The 21010-nt window shown below is 40.0% G+C and overlaps 1 protein-coding gene across 6 annotated transcripts in view; it reads right to left on the bottom strand.

The window, feature by feature from the left end:
- The window catches only part of KALRN (kalirin RhoGEF kinase), a 1626736-nt gene that overhangs the window by 993970 nt on the left and 611756 nt on the right, over positions 1–21010 (bottom strand). For all 6 annotated transcript variants that reach the window (XM_086957084.1, XM_086957086.1, XM_086957088.1 and 3 more), the window contains exon 6: positions 18627–18749. In XM_086957084.1, the coding sequence (XP_086813210.1) occupies positions 18627–18749 (123 nt within the window). The remainder of the gene's footprint in view (positions 1–18626; positions 18750–21010) is intronic.

Genomic DNA, 21010 nt, shown 5'->3' with positions numbered 1-21010 from the left:
CGATATGTTTGTGTACATGACAAATTGAGTGATACAGGTGAGCCTCATAGCATTATTTAATTTCCCATCTTGAAAGTGCCATAAAACATCATGACCACATGTTTTTAAACTGAATTTGCTATGCTATGACCACCCCCATGAAAGCTATAAATACTTGTGACCACTCTGCTAAAGAGGACCATGGACAAAATGTTGAAAATACCCATGATTTGCAAAAGTGAACCTGAAAGACACTGAATGCAAAGAGTTTGCTATAAAGTTGGCTTCACTGTAGGAGTCACACAGGCACTAGGGCCACTTATCACTGAGCCCACGCTCCATGCAGGATTTTACAGATCTGGATAAAGCGTAATGTGCAAATTTACACAAAAGTTGTCCAAATTATTTTTTCGCTACATTCAGCAATTTAAATTGTGTGCAGTATTCATACATGTGCACCATACACTGCCTACGTCCAGTACAAGCACTGCATTCTCCATCAGTTTTCATATAACTTTGATCATTTGCAGCAAAATATTAAATGTCTCTCCCAAACCCTAACATGCTGTTATACGTGTTAGGACACCTTCATGGATCAAACCGGGAATGTATCCAATGAAGGATGCAGGGAGGTGTATGCTATACTGAACTCAGCGAGCTTAAGCGTAGCAAGCTTCAGCACTCGGCCAGACCCACTTTTCAGTCAAAACCAAAGGGAACCCATCTTTGGGCTGTGGTCGCCTGACGTTTCCCCCCCTTATCACTACACCTGTATTTTAGGAGCTTACATAGCAGCACATTTCCAGGTAAATGATAACCTAAAGTGTTTGCTTATGTTTCTCTATGTTTGGGATTTATTGTAGCATAGTTGCACCACTTTCTAGCATATTTTGCCTACATTAGCAAACAGACCTCCTGGTTTTACGGAAATTAGAGTGTTAGTTATGTAGTCAATTGTATGGTAAGTGCAAGAGCATAAAACCTATACAATTAAACATCATTTGATTCCCACTGAGACCAGTTTCCACTGCACATAGTCAGAGAAAAAAATGATGGATCTTACTTGTTCAAAGAGATATTTTCCCAGCCAAACAGGCTGTATCAGATCCAAGTAAAGGAGCTGGTCTTGTGCCTGGACTCACCTACAATCCGGTCAGTAAATGGCAACGGAACAATGCTTCACAATCAAAACACCTGCCCGGGTTCTGCAGAACTGGGAGCACAGCATAAATTACTGAAACGAGGGATGTGTGCTGTTCTCAATAGCCTCATTAATAGAGTGAAACTAATGTGAAAACACAAAAGGATTTACAGATTTTACATTCCTTTTTTGGCTTTAGATATTTCCTATATAAGGAGCAAAATAAATACAACAGGATTGTGTCTGTCAGGAATCTAGCGCTTACAAATCGAGCATTCCTAGCAGCAGGCCTTCCAGCAATTCTGTGGCTTTAGGTTTCAGCATTAAAGGCATATGTGCTCAATCTACTTGTCAGATTCTTATTCATCATGCCTGAAGGTGTGAGGCAGATAGCGCATAACATAAGACTTGGAATTTTAGCAGCCAGATGTCTACTGACCTATTATTCTTGGACGTGCTGTTCGGCAATGTGGGTCCAGAATATCACTGAAGGAATATCGAGTGGTCACAATGTGGTGACCAGAATATCAAGGACCAAAATATCCAGAGGTTAAATATGTACAGATTTTCTATATCAAACCCCCAATGCTCATATCTTGATGATTTACATATATTCAGGGTAAAGTAGATGTAGAGTTAAGAATAGTAAATCTTTACCTCTTTGTGTACACTTACCTCCTCAATATTTAGATTTTTGATATTTTGGTCATGATATTGTAGCACCTTTATATTTATTCTGCAATATTCCAAACTACAACACTCTGAGGTGCTGCTCTATGATGCTTCTGTTTTCATGAACAGGTATAGGTTGCTACAGTTAGGATAACTTTATTTCTTCTTTATATACAAACCCAACTTAACCATTAGAATTTCTAAGGTTACAGTTATAACAAACTGCACCACTTTCAAATTTCTACAAGGCATAGTAATAACTAAAATTCATACTTATGCACCACCTCAAATCACTATAAGTGACCCACCTCCGTACACAGTCTTGTCACCTCACTCTCCACACTGCATTAACTATAACCTGCCACTCTGCCATGCAGTGTGTTCTGACAAATCATGTGCTTTCAGATGTCGTAAGTGTTGTTGTCAATGCTATGGTTTCACATGATATAACTTATGTAAAATGCAAGGGTAGGACTAATGCATGTAGAAGGGGAGAGTTCTAGTTAATGTAGTGTGGTGAGTGAGGTGACAAGACTGTGTACGGAGGTGGGCCACTTATAGTAATTTGAAGGTGATGCTTAGGTATAAATGTGAGTGATTGCTATGACTTAGTAATTTGGAAGTGGTGTGCAAATCATACATTGAAGTTATAACTAAAACGTTAGCACTTCTAATGTTTGTGTGGTTTAAGTTGGGTTTATATACAAAGAAAAAAATAAAGTTTCCCCAACTATAACTTATCCTCAACCTTTAGTTTTGTAATGAAATTTCAATGGGTTTTAAAATGTTAATAACTTTTTTAAATAATCGTACAGTTTACTGTTGTTGAATGGATTGTCACTGAGTAGAGTGTGGTACAATACAGTAGAGGATAGTGTTGTAAAGAGTAGTGTTTTATACTATATTGTCATGGATTATACTGGAATGAGGTACACTAGAGTGGTGTAGACTGGAGTAGCATAGAGCAGAAGTGGAGTAGAGTGGTTTGGCATACAGCATAGTGGAGTACATTTGAGTGACAGACTGGGAGTGTTACAAGGTGTAGTGGCATACATTGTAATAGCGTCTACTGGAATGGTGTGCAGTACAGTGGCATACAGTGGAGTGTGGTAGAGTGGAGTAGCCTACAGTGGAATTGAATTGAGTGGAGTGGCATAGAGTAGAGGTGTAGAGCAGAATTGAGTATAGTGGAGTGAGGTACAGTGCAGTGGCGTAAAGTCCAATACCATAGAGTGGATGGGCGTTCAGTAAGATAGCGTATACTAGAGTGGGGTGGAGTGGAGTAAAGTGGAGTTGCGTATAGTAGAATAGCGTAGAGTGCAGTGGTTTACAGTGGAGTAGTGCAGAGTGCAGTGGCGTATATTGGAGTATCGTACAGTGGAGTATTGTTGAGTGGAATTGCATCAAGTTTAGTGCCGTTAAGTCTAGTAACCTACAGTGGAGTGGCATATAGTGGAACAGCGTAGAAAATAGTGTTGCACAGTGGAATAGCGTAGACTGTAAAAAGAGTGTAGTGACGAACAGTGGAGTGGTGTTTAGTTGAATGGCGTAGAAAGCAGTGTTGTGCAGTGTTAAAGCATCAAGCGTAAAGCGGATTATAGTAGAGTGGAGTGGTGTATTTCACAGTTGAGCACAGTACAGCTCCGTAGAGTGGAATGGCGCATAGTGGAATGACGTAGCATGCAGTGGTGTGCCATGAAGTGGTGCAGAGTGGAATCGCATGGAGTAGCATAGAGGGTAGTGTCAGAGTGGAATTGTGAACAGTGGAGTAGCGTACAGTGGAGAGGCGTAGAGTTAAGTGGCATATACTGAAGTGTAATAGAACAGGGTGGCATACAGTATAATAGCGTAGAGTGGTGTGAAGTGGTGTGGAATAAAAAGGACTTGCATACAGTAGATTAGCGTACAATGTAGTGGCATACAGTGGAGTGATGCAAAGTGGAGTGGCATGGAGTGGCGTGAAGTATGTTAATTGAAAGAGACATCTCGTGAAAGGGTGAGGCTGTAAATGTTATCTGGCAGGAAGATACAATATGAAGTGCAGTTAGTAATTTTTGGTAGTATATGTAAATAGTGCAAGTAGTGTTAAACTTATGAGTTGAAAAAAACTGTTATATATTATGCCATTGTTTACCATGGTAAGTTTGCAGTATACCACGGTACATGGGGCGTTATAGTAATTATGTGATGGGCGAATGGCTAATGGCTGTGTTTAACAAGGGTCAAAGTCAACCATGAAGACTTTAACACAGTTGTGCTGTGCTGAGTTAGGGTCTTACATATATGTATTAAGTTTTATTGTTGTTCACTGCCTATTACCACTGTAGTTTATTTGAGAGGTAACAGGTAGAGATTTTTATGTATAAATGTCTAAATTGTAGGTATTAACGTACAACTGCATAGATCCTTTTGTACATATTTAAATACGTTAAAAATAGAAAATACACTTTGGTGCACTGTATTTGTAAGATATAGCGTATTACAGTGTATTTCTAATTCTTTAACAATGTTTTGTTCAATTTCTTTTTTGGTACTGCAGTACTCCCAAAGTAGCATTGAGGTACTCTATTTAAAAAATTGTTTTTATATATATATATATATATATATATATATATATATATATATATATATATATATATATATATATATATATATATATATATATATATATATATATATATATATATATATATATATATATATATACATACATACATACATATATACATTTATGCAGCCCTTAAGAATATGTCTTAAGTAGTCAAAAAGTTATTTGATTTATAACTGTTAGCATACTGGTAGTGGCAGGTGACACATAGGCTTTATGGCGTACATATAAAACAGACCCCTGTATTAGCAGAAGTTTGCACATATTGCTTAGATTTGCACATATGATAATATTTTGCACATATCAAATTGTTTATTTAATCGATTTCAGATGAGTTTTTGCACAGTACAGAGATTACATTACTGTAGCAGGGAGTCGTGGCACTGCACAAGGCAGAAAAATCATGAATAGAGATTTTAAAAATGTACATAAGATGTATTTTATATGTGTATATTTAAATATGTATTTATACAGTATTTATTTATTTATTGCACCAGCCACCTTTTGTCCGGTATCCAGAATTCAAGCTGAACAAATTCTTGGGGTATATCCAGGTCTTCCCTAACGCTGCTATTTTTAAGATCGTAGTGCATTACTAAGCAATAGTATTGTTTCTATACCTATGCATGTGGTCATGTGACCTGCACAGGGAGGTGGTACACAAGCATATTTATAACAATGGCTGACGCGGTGCTCATTGTGTGAACAAGGGCACTTGATGCTCGAAACGCGTCAACTAGAAAGGTTGGATTAAAACACATCTTCTTACCTGAAGCCGCTGGGTCCATTTCTTCATTTCATCCGTGTGGAAGTAATGAGGAGTGCTGTGCTGAATTTATATATATACATTTTTTCCCTATTACCGCTTTACTAAAGTGGTAATAGGTAGGGAAGAAATACCAAACCTATTATATATCTGAAGGCGTAACGCAGAACCCAGGTAAACTGTACCTAAAAACAAAATGGCTGCCTTTAACTTTTTTAAAGGCAGTCATCAGCCGATCACGTAATGGCCTGTCATCGGTATGTACCACGGTACTGCCACGAAATAACCCGAAAATACAGTGACAAGAGATATCAGTAATTTAAAATGCCTTACAACTTAATTTTTTTTTCTCTACTTACATGTAGTACCCAAAAGAATTATCTGCACACCATGGTGTCTAATTCTGCCATTGCATTAAAATTCACTGGTCGTGTTCTCACTACGTGAAATACAAAAATCTATGTAAAATGCATTGGATTTTGGGACCCCCTGTTTTTCTTTGCACCTTTTGACCAATCTATTGTGTGCAATAGGTCTGCAAGGTTTCGCAGACATTTGTTCAAGAGGTGCAAAGTTGTTAGGGCACCAAAATCTAAGGAATTCTTATCTCTGGGTAACCTTATCTGGCTCCACTCTGTAGATATAGTTAAGGTTACCCAGAGATAGGAAGTCCTCAGATTTTTGTCTCTTAATAACTTTGCACCCGTTTGACAAAAATCTGCGAAATTGTGCAGACCTATTGCACCGGTTAGATTTATTGAGGATTGAAAGTTTTGCAACGTTTGGTTAATACACACACACACACATCTACACGCACACTCATATATATACACATACACACACATGTGTAAGTATATATATATATATATATTATATATATATATATATATATAGTGATGGTTAGGGTCACCAGATATAGGAATTTTTGCCCCTTAATAACTGTGCACCCGTTTATTGAATGTTTGCAAAACTTTACAAACCTGTTGGATCTGTTTCACTGTCGGCGGATTGAACGTTTTGCAGCGTTTGGTCAAAGGGGTGCAAAGAAAAAAGGGGAATCCTAAAACGGGCTTGAAATCCAATGCATTTTACATAGACTTTTGCATTTCACTTAGCACGAAAATGGCCAGTGGGAATTTGCTGAAATTTGACAGTATTCTATATTAGAGGGCACAGATAATTCTTGTAAATACTGAAGGTAAGTAGACAAAGTATTTTTTACGTTATAAGGTTCTCAACTTGATGGTATCTTGTAGCACAATACTACTAAAAGTAGCACGAAAGCCCACAAAATAAAATAAATTGCATATGTAAAGTTTCAAATTCACTAAATGAACAACTGAAAGACCCATTTATGGTGACATGCTAATGGAAACCTATAATAAAACTAAATAGAATACATCTTAATCTACTTTAGTTTTCTGTGCATGCTCTCTGGCTCACAAAATAAAAGTGGCCCAACAAGCCAAACAAAAACCATCTTTCTTATGCACCTCTGTACCAAAAACATGAAAAATTAATCTAACAGTGAGCCACTCAAACAACTGTTTGGAGGACATGGTAATTGGCCACTTGAAAAAAAAATAAGCTTAATTTTTATAACAATGATTGCCTTTCATTCCCTTTGGACTTCATATTTAGCACAATTGTACTAAAAGAAGTAAGGAAACCCAAAGAATAAACTAGATTGCATATGTAAAGTTTCAGATTTACTACATAGACAACTGAATTACCCATTTATGGCTACATGCAAATGTATAACAAATAGAATAAATCTTATCTACATATGTTTTCTTTGCATGTTCTCTAGCTCACAAATTAAAACTGACCAACAAGCCAAACAAAAACCATCTTCCTTATATACTCCTGTGCAACAATATGGAAAAGTGCCCTAGCAGTGAGCTACACAAACTACTATATATGGGACATGATAATTAGCCATTATGAAAAAAAACTATATTCTTAATTCTTATAACAACCTTTCATTCACTTTGGTCTTAATATTTAGCACAATCCTACTAAAAGTAGCAAGGAATCCAAAAATAAACTAGACTGCCTATGTAAAGTTTCACTTAAAGATATATTTGTGGTCACAGGATTATGTAGACCAATAAACAAACACCTAACAAATGCAATAGTTAAAAAGAAGGAAATCACTTTAAATCGGATTGCCACTCTGTAGTTCTAGTTAGTATTCCCATTGTTCGGATATTAGCTCTTCAATAAATTTCCACCCATTTAATAAAGCAGCACAAAACTTTCCAGACCTATAGCATTTTCTAAATTTTGGGATGATCTACATTTTTGTAGGGAATCGTTAAGGAGATGTGAAAATAAAAGAGTGTCGCAAAACCCGTTTTCCACCAATGCATTTGCCATAGACTATTTATTTGACGTAGTGCGAAAATGGCTGAATGGATTTACATACAATTTCGGAGGATAATACAGGATGGTACCGAAATTATGCTTTTTGGGTACTGCAGCTAAGTAGGGTAAGTATTTGTGAACTTATAAGGCATTTAAACGCAGTGATATCTGTCACTGCGGTATTTTCGCGGGATTTGACAACATTATGTGACACTACCATGGTACATGGTCGTAAACATGAAAAAAAATATAAAAAATATAAGTACATTTACTGACCTATTTCCACTTTAATAAAGTGGTCATAGGTAGGACCTACTACTTATTATATCTAAAGGGCTAACACTGAACACAGTCAAAGAATAGTAACAATATGGCTGCCTTTTCACTCTCTAAAAACAACCATTGCCCAATTGCATATTGTCTTTTTTTAAAAAAAATTAATTTTATTTATATATTCACAGCAAAAACACATATACAAAATAAAGAGAAATCCATTACAGTTCGCAACCTTAAAAAGAATAAATCAGCACAAATCATAATACAAAAAAGAGAGAGAGAACTTCAATCTTTCCATCGTTTTCCTACACATTTTATCATTTCAACAATTATCAATCCTCATAATAGTTGCTGGAAGCGCGCCAAATTTTTAAGCCCAGTTGTCTCTTCCTAGAACCCCTAACTGAGAAAAGCCCCCATTCCAATTTAAATAGACTGTACATTTTGGCTCGCCATTGTTGAAATACAGGTGGTTTTTCCTGCAACCGCTCAGTAGCTATACACAAACGTGCTACCGTCATGGAGAAAAAAATAAAATGGCGATGTTGATATCATACATCCGATGACCTATTTGTAGGAATTTTCCCCAGTAGCATCATGGCGGGTGTGATAACTAAAGGGCATTTTAATAACCAATGACAACAACTTTTTAATTCCTGTAATAAAACTTTGAAGTTTAACACAACTAAAAAAAATATGTATACTATCCGCGTCATCATCCCTACAACGAAAGCATTTGCCCTCGTACCCACCCCTCCATTTTGCCATTCGTACCGGAGTATAATATAGGTCAAACAAGGTCTTAAAAAATTGAGCTTTTAAATTTGCAGACATTAATGATTCTCTCGTCAACATAAGCATGTCTTCTACTTCAATTTCCGAGTCCCCTAGCGCAGTAATCCACTTCAACCTGACTTTGTCGAGGTCGTCTGTTCTTCCCAAAAGTAAGATTTGATATAAAACTCCAATTTTAACCTGTCTTCTAACCCCTTCAACCACCGTGTTTCTTTGCATAGCCACCTTAAGACGAGATAAAAAATCACGTATTTGAAGAAATAGGTTCTAGGAAAAGCAAAGTGAGCCATTACCTCATCAAATGATTTACAAATCCCATTATCCATATACAAATCACCCAACCATCTCACCACCCCCTTCCGCTAACACTTTTGTGACATATCATCTGAAAATATTCCTGGTAAAAGCCTATAGGCTGTGAAGGGTATATAATAAGACATTTTACCCATTGCGGTTGTTTTAACAAGCCATTTCCAAACTTTAAATGCACTAATCAGTACTTTAAAGCGCGTACGTTTATAGTAGCTACCATCTAACTCAATAAATAAACACTTCTTCGCGATTGGGCCTAATAGCATTTCAAAAATAGTAGGAGCAATAGCCATATTAGCAACCATCTCCCCTGTGATCATTACCCTCATTTTTAACAAAAAACAAGTGACAAAGTAAAAGAAAAAATCAGGCACCGCCAACCCCCCCCTATCCAGGGGTAATGTCATAAATTTCATTGCCCGTCTAGGTCTGCCTGGGCTCCAAATTAATTTACCACACATTGATTGCAAGACCTGTAATCTATTTTTAGATATTTCTAAAGGTATTGACCTGAATAGATAAAGATCATTTGGTAACACATTCATTTTAACAATATTAGACCGACCAATAATAGAAAAATATAATCGCTCCCACCTATCTAAAGAGGTCTAGATTTTGGCAATCAACGCATTCCAGTTAGCATCCACCAATTCAGTCATGTTTGCTCTAATCTGAATCCCTAAATACGTGACTTCTTTTACAACCCTATCATCATGCCATACTAAGGTATCCGAGCACAAAATCTACATCTTTGATTCATTGAGTTTATAGCCCGTTACGCTACCAAACTCTTTAGCCAATCTCTCATATTCTTCAATGGCACCTGCAGGATTCACTGTAGCAACGGCAATATCATCCGCATATGCAAACACGGAAAAAAAATAATCAAATACTCAATACTGTGGAATGAGTACACTCCGGGTCAGTTGTTCAATAAAAGGGTTGATGTACAGAGCAAACAAAAGAGGGGAACAAGGACAGCCCTGCTGAGTTCCCTGAGTAATGCTCAAGGAGTCAGAAAGCAATCCCATGGCAGATATCTTAGCCTTAGGGGATACATAAAGAGATTGTAAAGCAATAATACATTTCTGGCCAAAACCCATTTTGTCCAGAAGTCTCCACATATAGCACCAATGAACCCGGTCTAACGCTTTCTCAGCGTCGAGTAGGATAAGCACTAGCTCACTTTTCTTTACACCTGCAATATCAAATAAAGTAATTACTTTATTTACATGATCTACCGTGCCTCTTTTCGGTATAAAACCGTGTTGATGTTGCGACACTAAAGACACAATAACTTTAGACAGTCGATTAGCCAGGATCTTGGAGTAAATTTTATTATCGGCATTTAATAAGGATATTGGACGATAAGATCCAACTAAATCAGGGGCATTGCCTTTCTTACAGAACACCTCGATCGTGGCATCCGACCAAGATCTAGGAGGATAACCCACCTGTGCCATCTGTATAACTCTCAACAGCTCGTCCTTGATGATATTAAAAAACTGCCTATAGACCTCCCCGGGAATTCTATCAGGACCTGCTGCCTTGCCTAAAGCCAGGCTTTTTACTGCACTTTCCAATTCCAACATCGTAATCGGGGATTCCAATTCCTGTAAGTTTGTGGGATCAAGTACTTTCAAGCCCTCTTCCAGCATTTCTATCCAATCTGCTCCCACCTCTACCCCACTCTGCTGCGTATATAATTCAGAATAGAACTGCTGAAAGAGTTTAAGGATCTGCTGTGGTTCGGAGTGTGATACTGTCATATAGCTATTTTTTTCTATATACTGTGTTAAGTTAGCATGAGCTTATTAAATGTTTAAACGCCATTTTTCCTTTTGCTTCATTTTGCACATGACACATAATTGTTGTTTTAGCTTTCAACCCAGAAGAGCTTTGTGATTTACTTGAGAAATAATATGTTATTGCTCTGATATCAGTTTTGCTGGGTACACTGTCTGCACAGTGAGTGCTGAAGGCTCCAAGGATAACTCGACACAGTGTTGTTGTGAGGTCTGATCTTCGCACCTCCATAGACATAACACGCATGCTGCTGCCAAAATCTGGCTCTAAGCGGGTTTTATATTGCTTTGCTGAAAACACACGTAACACACTTGATGGTGCTTCGCATGCAGAGAGCTGGTGGAAGATGATGTGATCCTCTGCCACTGAGATTTTGAGGTATGGGCCTGCCCTGCTAAAACCCAAATGAGACCTTCATAGATATAAAATACTATGCTAAATAGGGAGGGTGAGAATTAGGTGTTGTTAATTCCTATTCATTACAGCATCTTAGTATGCTGTCACCATTCGCCTTTTATGGACTAGTAACTATGCTGATAACTTTGTTGCTTATAATTTGTCTGCTTTTATTATATAAGATACTGCATTTGAGAGCCCTGCATTAGTAAATAAATATTTCAAATATGCATGTGTCCTCATTTACTCCACGTTCTGGTTTGAAATGATTATATAGCGAAAGAGTGTTCATGTGTTCCACGATACCTGAGGTAATCTAAGTTCATGTTCTGGTTTGTATAAACATTGGGAGTTTGTTATGACCAATGAGACACTGTAGCTAGCTCGGTAAAGGGATTTTGGGTACTGAGGTGAGTTTTGGGCCATCCTAATTCACTGAGGTTCCAGGTCTCTATGCACAGTTCTATAGGAGAACGGAATTCCCGCTACAATACCCCATTTACATCTCTCAATGCCTGAATGTTTCTAGCTGACTCCTTCATCCGTAATCGTACAGCAAGCCGTTTTCCAATTGTTTCGCCATATTCATGTCTTTGCATTCTAGATGTTAAAAACTTTCTGGCATTCTCTTCGCTCCAAAACCCCAAGACATTAGCCCTCTCCTTTGCCACCTCATTCTCTAACTCAGATAGATCATTCAGGCCGGTGGCAACCCCCTTAGTTAATGAAGTTTCGGCCTCAATTAAATGCTCATAAAGTGTAGCAAACTCTTTTTTAAGTTTCTTTTGCTGCCAAGAAGTAAAGCTAATACATTCACCTCGGAAGCACGCTTTAAAAAGTGTCCCAAACTATACTAACTGTGGCCGTCCCTTTATTATTCCCCCCAAAAAAATGAATCCACCTATCCATGTGCTCCTTAAATTCCGCATTTAAACATAATTTTCGATCGTATGTAAAGTTTAGACATTTAGGTCTGTTGAGGCAGCCCAGTAATTCAAGTACAATAGGAGCATGATCCGATGAAATCCTTGGATAAACACTTATTGTGGCCCCAACCAGTAGTGAAACAGGTGCAAAAAAAATAGTCCAGTCTGACCAGTTTTTTGTGGGGGTAGGAGTGGAATGTAAAACCACTCTCTTTACCATTACATATTGTCACCGCCATGTACCACAGTATACTGCAAAGATATCACAGTATACCATGGCCCAAAATATAACTAAGGCATAGCTGTATTACTGAATTGTGGTACCTTTGCGTCACTCATTGTGTTGCATGGGCAATGCAAAACTTGAGTCAGATTTACAAAGGTAAGCAAGGCCACCATGAGTGACACAGCATTGATTAATAAAATCTGTTGAAACACAAGACAGCCCGATTTGCAGTTGTGTTCCTCTGCACACCATAATTTATATTGCTGCTAAATTTCACAAACATCCATATGCCACTCCACTATATGCTATTCCACTCTACGCCCCTCCATTGGATAAGACTCCACTCTACACTATTACACTGTTCACCACTCCACTGAAAGCCACTCCAATAGAAGCTACTCCAGTATATGCCATTCTACTTTTCACTATTCCATTGTATGCCACTCCACTGTACGCCACTGCACTCTACTCCAGTGTATGCTACTAAACTCTACACCACACCACTGTACTCCACTCCAGTCTACACCACTCCATTAAACGCCATTCTACTGTACGCTACTCCGCTATACACTATTACACTTTAAGCCTCTGCACTGTAAAACACTCAGCTCTACACCATTACACTGTTCACAACTCCACTCTATGCTATTACACTGTATGCAACTTTACTCTACGCCTCTTCAGTGTATGCCACACCGCTATAAGCTACTCCTATATAAGCTGTTCCACTGTCATTCCACTCTATGCTATTCTATATGGATGCCACTCCACTGTATGCTTTTACACTCTACTCCTTTACAGTGTATGCCACTCTCGTCTACAACACTTCACTGTATGCCACTTAACTGTATGCTATTCCACTAAACGCTATTCCACTATACCCCACTCTATGCTATACCACACTATACGTTACTCCACTCTACACAACTCCACGACACTCCATTCTATGCTAGTCCATTGGACGCCTCCCCACGCCATTCCACTCTATGCTATTTCACTCTACCAAACGCTACTGTACACTACTCCAGTCTACACCACTCCACTGTACGCCACTCAAATCTATGCTATTCTACTCTATGCTATTCCACTCTGCACCACTCCACTCTACACTAGTCCACTGTACGCCACTCCATTCTACACTATTACACTACGTCTCTACTGTATGGTATTCCACTGTACGCCACTCTACTGTTTGCTATTACACTCTACCCAACAATAAACCACTGCAGACTAAACTACTGTACTGTACGCTACTACACTATGTACTATTACACTCTATGCACCTCCAGTTTACACCACTCCACTCCACTCTATGCCACTTCAGTGTACTCTCCTCCACTCTGTATATCTCCACTCTACAAAACTATACTACACTCTATGCAACTATACTAGACTCTACTCCACTCTTCCCCTGTACACTCTAATGTCCAAATTTGCACTTTACTCTGTGCCCGTACAGTCTATTGGACAACACTCTAATCCACTCTACGGCAGTTTCCTACACTGTCCGACACATCACTCCACTCTGCTATATAAGACACCACTCCAATTTACAGTTTCCTCGACTCTACGCTACACCACTTCAATGTATGCCACCCCACTCTACGCAAATCCACTGCACCCTACGCCACTCCACTGTACACAACTCTATTCCACTTTATGCCACTCCACTCTTCTACACTCCACTGTACAGTATCCTACTGTATGCTATTCCACTGTATGCACCAACACTTTATGATAATCCATCCTAAGCCACTCCACTTTATGAAGCTCCATTGTATGCCACTCTCCTCCACTCTATAAAAGTCTACTACACTTTATTGCACTCTATGACATTCTACTCCACTCTATCCCCGTACACTCCACTGTCAAACTATATACTCCACTCCATACCCAAACACTCCAAGGTACACCACTCGATTCCACTATTCAATGCTTTTCTATATGACACAGCACTCCACTCTACTGTACAAGACCCAACTTCAATGTACAACATTTTACTAGTTACGCTACACGAGTACACTCCACGCCATTTTCCTCTATGACACACCAAACACTCTATTGTACTCTACTCCACACTACGTTACACCATTCCACTCGATTCTACTCCACTGTATAAGACTTTACCTCACTCTACGCTACAATACAACAATCCACTATACGCAGCTCAACTGTTTTATACACTACTGTACTCTATGCAACTCTACTCTACAACAACCTACTAAACTGTATGTAGCTCTCTGACACTTCGCTCTTGTATGTACCCTTTCGCTCCAATGTACAACACTGTACTATACTGTATGCTACTGTACAACACTATGGTACTCTAGACCACCAATACAACATGGTACGCAACTATGTAAGCCACTCCACCCCACTTTACTCCACTCTACTCTGACATAGTACTACACTCTATGCCACTCCACGCCATTGTACTCTATAACACTGTATGCCAATGCACTATTATTCACACTCTACAACACTGTACTGTACACTTCTTTATTCTACAATCATCTACTAGACTGTATGCCACTCTACTCTATTTTAGTTCACATCACTTTCCAATACTGTATGACACCCCACAACACTACAGTGTGTCACAGTCCTTCAAATTATGACACTTTACTTGACTGTATGCTATGCCACTCCACTGCACGCCACTATAGACTAGGACACTTTGCTTCACTCGATACTACCCCACTCCAGTGTAATCCCCTTCACTATAATCCACTCTACTACACTTTGTCCCACTCTATGCGACTGTACTATACTCGATACTAAACCGTTCCACTGTTCAGCACTCTACTCTGCTGTATGGAACTCCACTTTACAACAATGCAGTCCACGCCACTCGATTCCACAACCATCCACTATATGCCCTACACCTCTGTACTACACTGTATGACACACAACACGCCACTCCACTTCTCTCTATGATAACCCACTCCACTATATGACAGCACTCCACGACACTCTCCTCCACTGTACTCTACAGCACTCCACTTGGCAATATTGCACTCTATGACACTTTACTTAACCCTACTCCACTCTAAACCACTGTACTCCACTATATGACAGCCTATGACACCCTACCCTACTGTTCGACCCGCCATTCCACTGTTATAACTCATCTGCGGCGTACCTCAAGGATCCTCACTCAGTCCCACCCTCTTCAACGTCTACATGAGTCCTCTTGCCTCCATCGCGCGCCAACACAACCTCAACATCATCTCTTACGCCGACGACTCCCAGTTAATCCTCTCCCTCACCAAAGACCCCAACACCGCCAAAACCAATCTTCACGAAGGCATTAAAGAAGTAGCCGAATGGATGAAACATAGCCGCCTAAAACTCAACTCAGACAAAACGGAGGTACTCATCCTAGGTTCTTCCCCCTCAGCTTGGGACGACTCCTGGTGGCCTGCCGCACTGGGCGCAGCATCCACACCCACAGACCATGCACGAAACCTTGGCTTCATCCTAGACTCCTCTCTCTCGATGTCCAGACAAGTCAACGCCGTCTCGTCTTCCTGCTTCAACGTACTTCGCATTCTTAAAAAGATCTTCCGCTGGATCCCCCTCGAGACAAGAAAGACTGCCACCCACGCACTGGTCACGAGTCGACTGGATTACGGTAACACACTTTACGCCGGAATCACAGCAAAATTACAGAAAAAACTCCAGCGCATCCAAAACGCGTCAGCGAGACTCATATTAGACATCCCGCGCCAAGATCACATCACCAGACATCTAAAAGACCTCCACTGGCTTCCCGTTAACAAAAGAATTACCTTCCGCCTTCTCACCCACGCACACAAAGCCCTCTACAATCTAGGACCCGAATGCCTCAACACTCGACTGTCCTTCTACAAACCCACCCGTCAACTTAAGATCGTCCAATCAAGCCCTCGCCACAGTCCCGCGCATCCGGAAATCCACCATGGGTGGCAGATCCTTCTCCTACCTGGCTGCCAAGACATGGAACTCACTCCCCACTCACCACCGCCTTACTCAGAACCACATCTCCTTCAGAAAAGAACTTAAAACCTGGCTTTTCGACAAATAATGAACCCCTTCCCCTAGCGCCTTGAGACCCTCTGGGTGAGTAGTGCGCTTTATAAATGCCAGAACTTGAACTTGAACTGCCCCAGTCTACAATACTGGACACCACTATGTGAGATACCATGCCACTACACAATTTAACACTTCACTACTTGTACGATACGCTACGACATTCTCCTCTACTACACTCAATTCCAATCTACAATTCTCCAGTCTATGACAACAGACTTTACAAAACTCTCCTCCACATAACAAGTCTCAACTTGCGACACTGGACTCTACAATTTGAAATTTGAAACATTTTTATTAAAAAGATTAAAGCTTAGTTATAGTTAGGAAAACTTATTTTCCGTAAACAAACCAAGTTTAAACTACACAAACTTTACAAATTCAAAAGTTATAGCTTTAATTTACTATTTATCCATCACCTTCAAATTATTATAAGTAGTGGACCTCATCACACACTCTTTTCAGCTCTCTAACCAGACAACACTAACTATAACTCGACACTCTACCATGCATTGTGCTACCACAAATAATAATACTCCACTGTTCAACACTACGCTGTAAGCTAGACTCCGCCACTCTACTGCACGACACTACACTCAACACTGAACTATACGACACTCGACTCCACTGAACTCTACTCTATGCCACTACACATTGTTACACTCTATGCCACTCTACTTGATGCCACTGAAACACACTCCACAATTATGTATAACACACTACTTCACTTCACTTTACAATACTCCACTACACAATACAACACACCACTCCACTGTATAACACTTTAGCCCACTATCCGCTGTCGCTCCACTCTACTCAACTCCCCTCTATTCCACTCTACAGTACTCCACATCAATAGACTTTACGACCCTCTCCTTCACTTCATTGTACTACACTCCACTTTACGATACTCCATCACACTGTGATTTGAAACACATTTTTATTAACAAAATAAAAACCATTAACATACAACAAAAAAACACAAAGGTTAAGGATAATTTATAGTTATATATGCCTTATGTATTCTTTCTATACAAACGCAACGTAAAATACGCAAACTTAAAAAATTGTAAAGTTATAATTATAACTTCAATTTAGAAATCATACAACATCTTCAAATTACTATAAGTCGTGCACCTCCGAACACAGCCTTATCACCTCACTCGCTACACTACATTAACTATAACTCATGCTTTTTCCATGCACTGTTAATACCCTTGCATACCACATCACTTATAGCATGTGAAATCACAGCATTCATACCAAATCTTATAACTTCTCAAATTACATTATTTGTCACAACACAATGCATGGTAGAGTGGCAAGTTACAGTTAGTGTCTGGTTAGCTAGCTGAAGAGATTGAGTAACGAGGTGCACTACTTATAATAATTTGAAGCTGGTGGATAAATTGTAAATTAAAGTTATAACTATAACTTTAGAATTTTTAATGCCTGTGTACTTAACACTTGGTTTGTATAGGGAACATAAGTTTTCATAACTATAACTAAGATTTAACCTTTGTTTTTTTAATTGATTGAATAATATGTATATATTTTCCTTTTCTGCTCATTAAAAGGGCATTCCTGCAAACAAGCAACAGCCAAAGAGGCATTCCTTGTCAGATTTCTTTTTATTTCAATTGCAAGTTGCTGTGATGGACTGGTGCTAGGTTTTATTCCCAACTGGGACTTTATCAACTGTGGTTGCACCCATTATAACAATCTCTTGGTATTACTTGGACGAATGTAACTGAGGAAAATAACGCAGAAAGGGGAATAACATGTCCTTTTAACTGTTTGTAAACCCGAAATCACATGGTACTCCCCACGTTGGAGGGGAACTCCTGGAAGCTGCACAAACAATACCGGAGTATATCTGTGTCAGGGTGGTTACAAAACTTCCATGGGTAGTTTTTGTGCAGCATTTTACAAGCCTTCTCAGAAAGAGATGCAAAAGAATTGATTGCTTTTGTATGCTTATTTCTTCTCCATCGTGTAGCTTGTTCAATCATTACATCTGCACTGAATGGATCAGATTTGGGGATATTCCTTCCAATCTCCTTCCATATTTCTTGGAGAATGTAGGGCATCACTCAGACAAGCGTGCACAAGAAGACTTCCGGGTCACTCATCGATCACTCACTAGACCAGAGTTTATTGAAACCTCATTGAGGCCACTGGCTTTGCAGAGTCCACCAGTTCAGTGCTCCTTCTCACACCCACTCACTCAATCATTCAGCGTGGAGTTCCATCTCCCACTTAAACAAACCCATCTTTGTACTCACCATGGAATTCATCGCAAAGTGATTGTGCTGCGTCTGAAGGTCGAGCGCATGTTGGTAGCTCACTCCGATCTCCGTGTGGCTCTGGAGGAACAGCTCCTTGTTGTGGCTAATCCAGTCGAACATCTGAGGAGAAAAATCAAAAGGAGAAGTTAGCGACTGTGTGGCTACTTCATTTCTCAGCTACGAACGCAGCATTACTAACCAAAGTAGAAGTTAGGTCAGGCAAAGCCAGGCCAACCACAAAACCAAAACAAGGGTGCGGGAATCTTTTTTACTTGAATGTGCATTTTAAGACTGGGGGGAGTACCATAACTAAACTTCTAAGTTTCTCGAATATTATTTAAAGTACTACTTACACTAATTTAAAATCTAGGCAAAGAAGATGGCCTGTGCACAGCATAGCAATGCACTTTATGTCAGATGTACCACAAGACTTCAAACCTACAGTTAGAACATACACATTAATTGAAAGAACGGATACGTGTCACTAATATCGCCTATAGTAGATTTGAAGAATAGATGATAAAAAAACATATATTTCCCCTAAAAATGTAAACATTTACGAAAACCCAGTCAAATGTTGGTAAGGTGATCAGAAGGAAGGTTAAGATATATTTCCTGAGCTCCTTATTTCCTTGGTGAGCAAAACAACGATGGATTTAGACCCAGATCTCTGTACTGGGGTGAATGTATGACATTGTTCTGCATTCTGTCCATCAACTGTTGTTTAGGTCGAGCGACCTATCTCAATGCGCATGCGCATTGAGCGGGAGCTCGATATAAAGGGGCTTAAACAGAGATTTAACTAGCTGGCGATTTGGTGCTGTGCCCGTGAAATGCTTGTGCACAGCATCAAATCGCCAGCCATCTGCCATCTGTTCCCCATCAGCTCCGCCCTACAAGCTTCCCCCAGCGTGCGCTCTGGCTCAGCCGAGCCGCACTCCTCCCACACCTCTCACACACAAGTGAAGCTTCACTTCAAAGGCCCCCGCATTTCTCCTCCCCCTCCCCACAGCAATTTCACTTTGACGGCCCCAGGCCATCTCTCGTGTTTTTCCTCCCCCCTCCCAGTGTTTTTTTTTTTAAACTTGTTTGAGAGTTCCATACACGCTCAGAAAGATGCTTCTAAGCACACGTCTAACTGCAGCCCGGTTTCTCCTCCCCCCTCCCAGTGTTTTTTTTTTTTTTAAACTTGTTTGGGAGTTCCATACACGCTCAGAAAGATGCTTCTAAGCACACGTCTAACTGCAGCCCGGACAACGAAAAACATCTGAGTGTGGCTAGACTACGTAAACTTTGTACCTCAAACACACACACATTTATTCTTAGCCTCCGTGGCACTCTCGTCCTCCCTTTTGCACGCACATTTTTTGCTGTCAGCTTCAACGACACTCTCTGCTGTTCCCTTCTTTAACTCTTTCTCTTTCATTCACTCTTTCCGCATCCTTTTTTTTTTAATTCTCCCAAGTGCACGCTCTATCTGCCTTTCATAGCTATCACTCGTCCCTTGTATTCTCTCACTCGCACGCTCAAACACACACACATTTACTCTTAGCCTCTGTGGCACTCTCGTCCTCCCTTTTGCACGCACATTTTTTGCTGTCAGCTTCCACGACACTCTCTGCTGTTGCCTTCTTTTACTCTTTCTCTTTCAGTCACTCTTTCCGCAGCCTGTCTTCATGACTGTCTCTGTTTCTCTCTCATATTATGCCCCTCTCTCTCTCTCTGTTTTTCTCTCTCAAACACACACGTACACGCTCAGAAAGATGCTTGTAAGCACACGTGTAACTGCAGCCTGGACAACGAAAAACTTCTGAGTGTGGCCAGACTATGCAAACTTTGTACAAGTGCAGTGAATTTTGCATGAGCTTTTTTTGCACCGACCTTCTAAGTGCAAATATAATATTTTCAAAGATGGATGGCTGCACAAAACGGGCATCTGCAGCTATCGGTGCAAATGTGTTTGCATTGATCATTCTGTGCAGATTTTGGTGCAAGCATTGCAGTGCACGAGTGCCATGGTACTATGTTGGTTGTTCAAGGGTAGATGGGTTCAGATCTTCATTTCAGTCTGCCCTTTAGTTTTCACAACAAAGCAAAGACAACCCTGAAAATGTCCATGAAGTATAAAACATCTTAATGTAAATTGTCCGGCAAATTCCCACTGAACACCACCACATCCACCATCACCACCACATCCACCACCACATCCACCGCATCCACCACCACCACCGCATCCACCACATCCACCGCATCCACCACCACATCCAACATCACCACCACATCTACCACCACATCCACCATCACCTCCACATCCACCATGACATCCACCGCCACATCCACCACCCCATCCACCACCACCACCACTGCCACTGCATCCACCA

The sequence above is a fragment of the Lissotriton vulgaris genome, chromosome 2_1, assembly GCF_964263255.1.
Source record: "Lissotriton vulgaris chromosome 2_1, aLisVul1.2, whole genome shotgun sequence".
NCBI classification, from domain to species: domain Eukaryota; kingdom Metazoa; phylum Chordata; class Amphibia; order Caudata; family Salamandridae; genus Lissotriton; species Lissotriton vulgaris.
The sequence above is the reverse complement of the archived record's forward strand: the minus strand, read 5'-3'. Positions and strand labels throughout refer to the sequence as shown.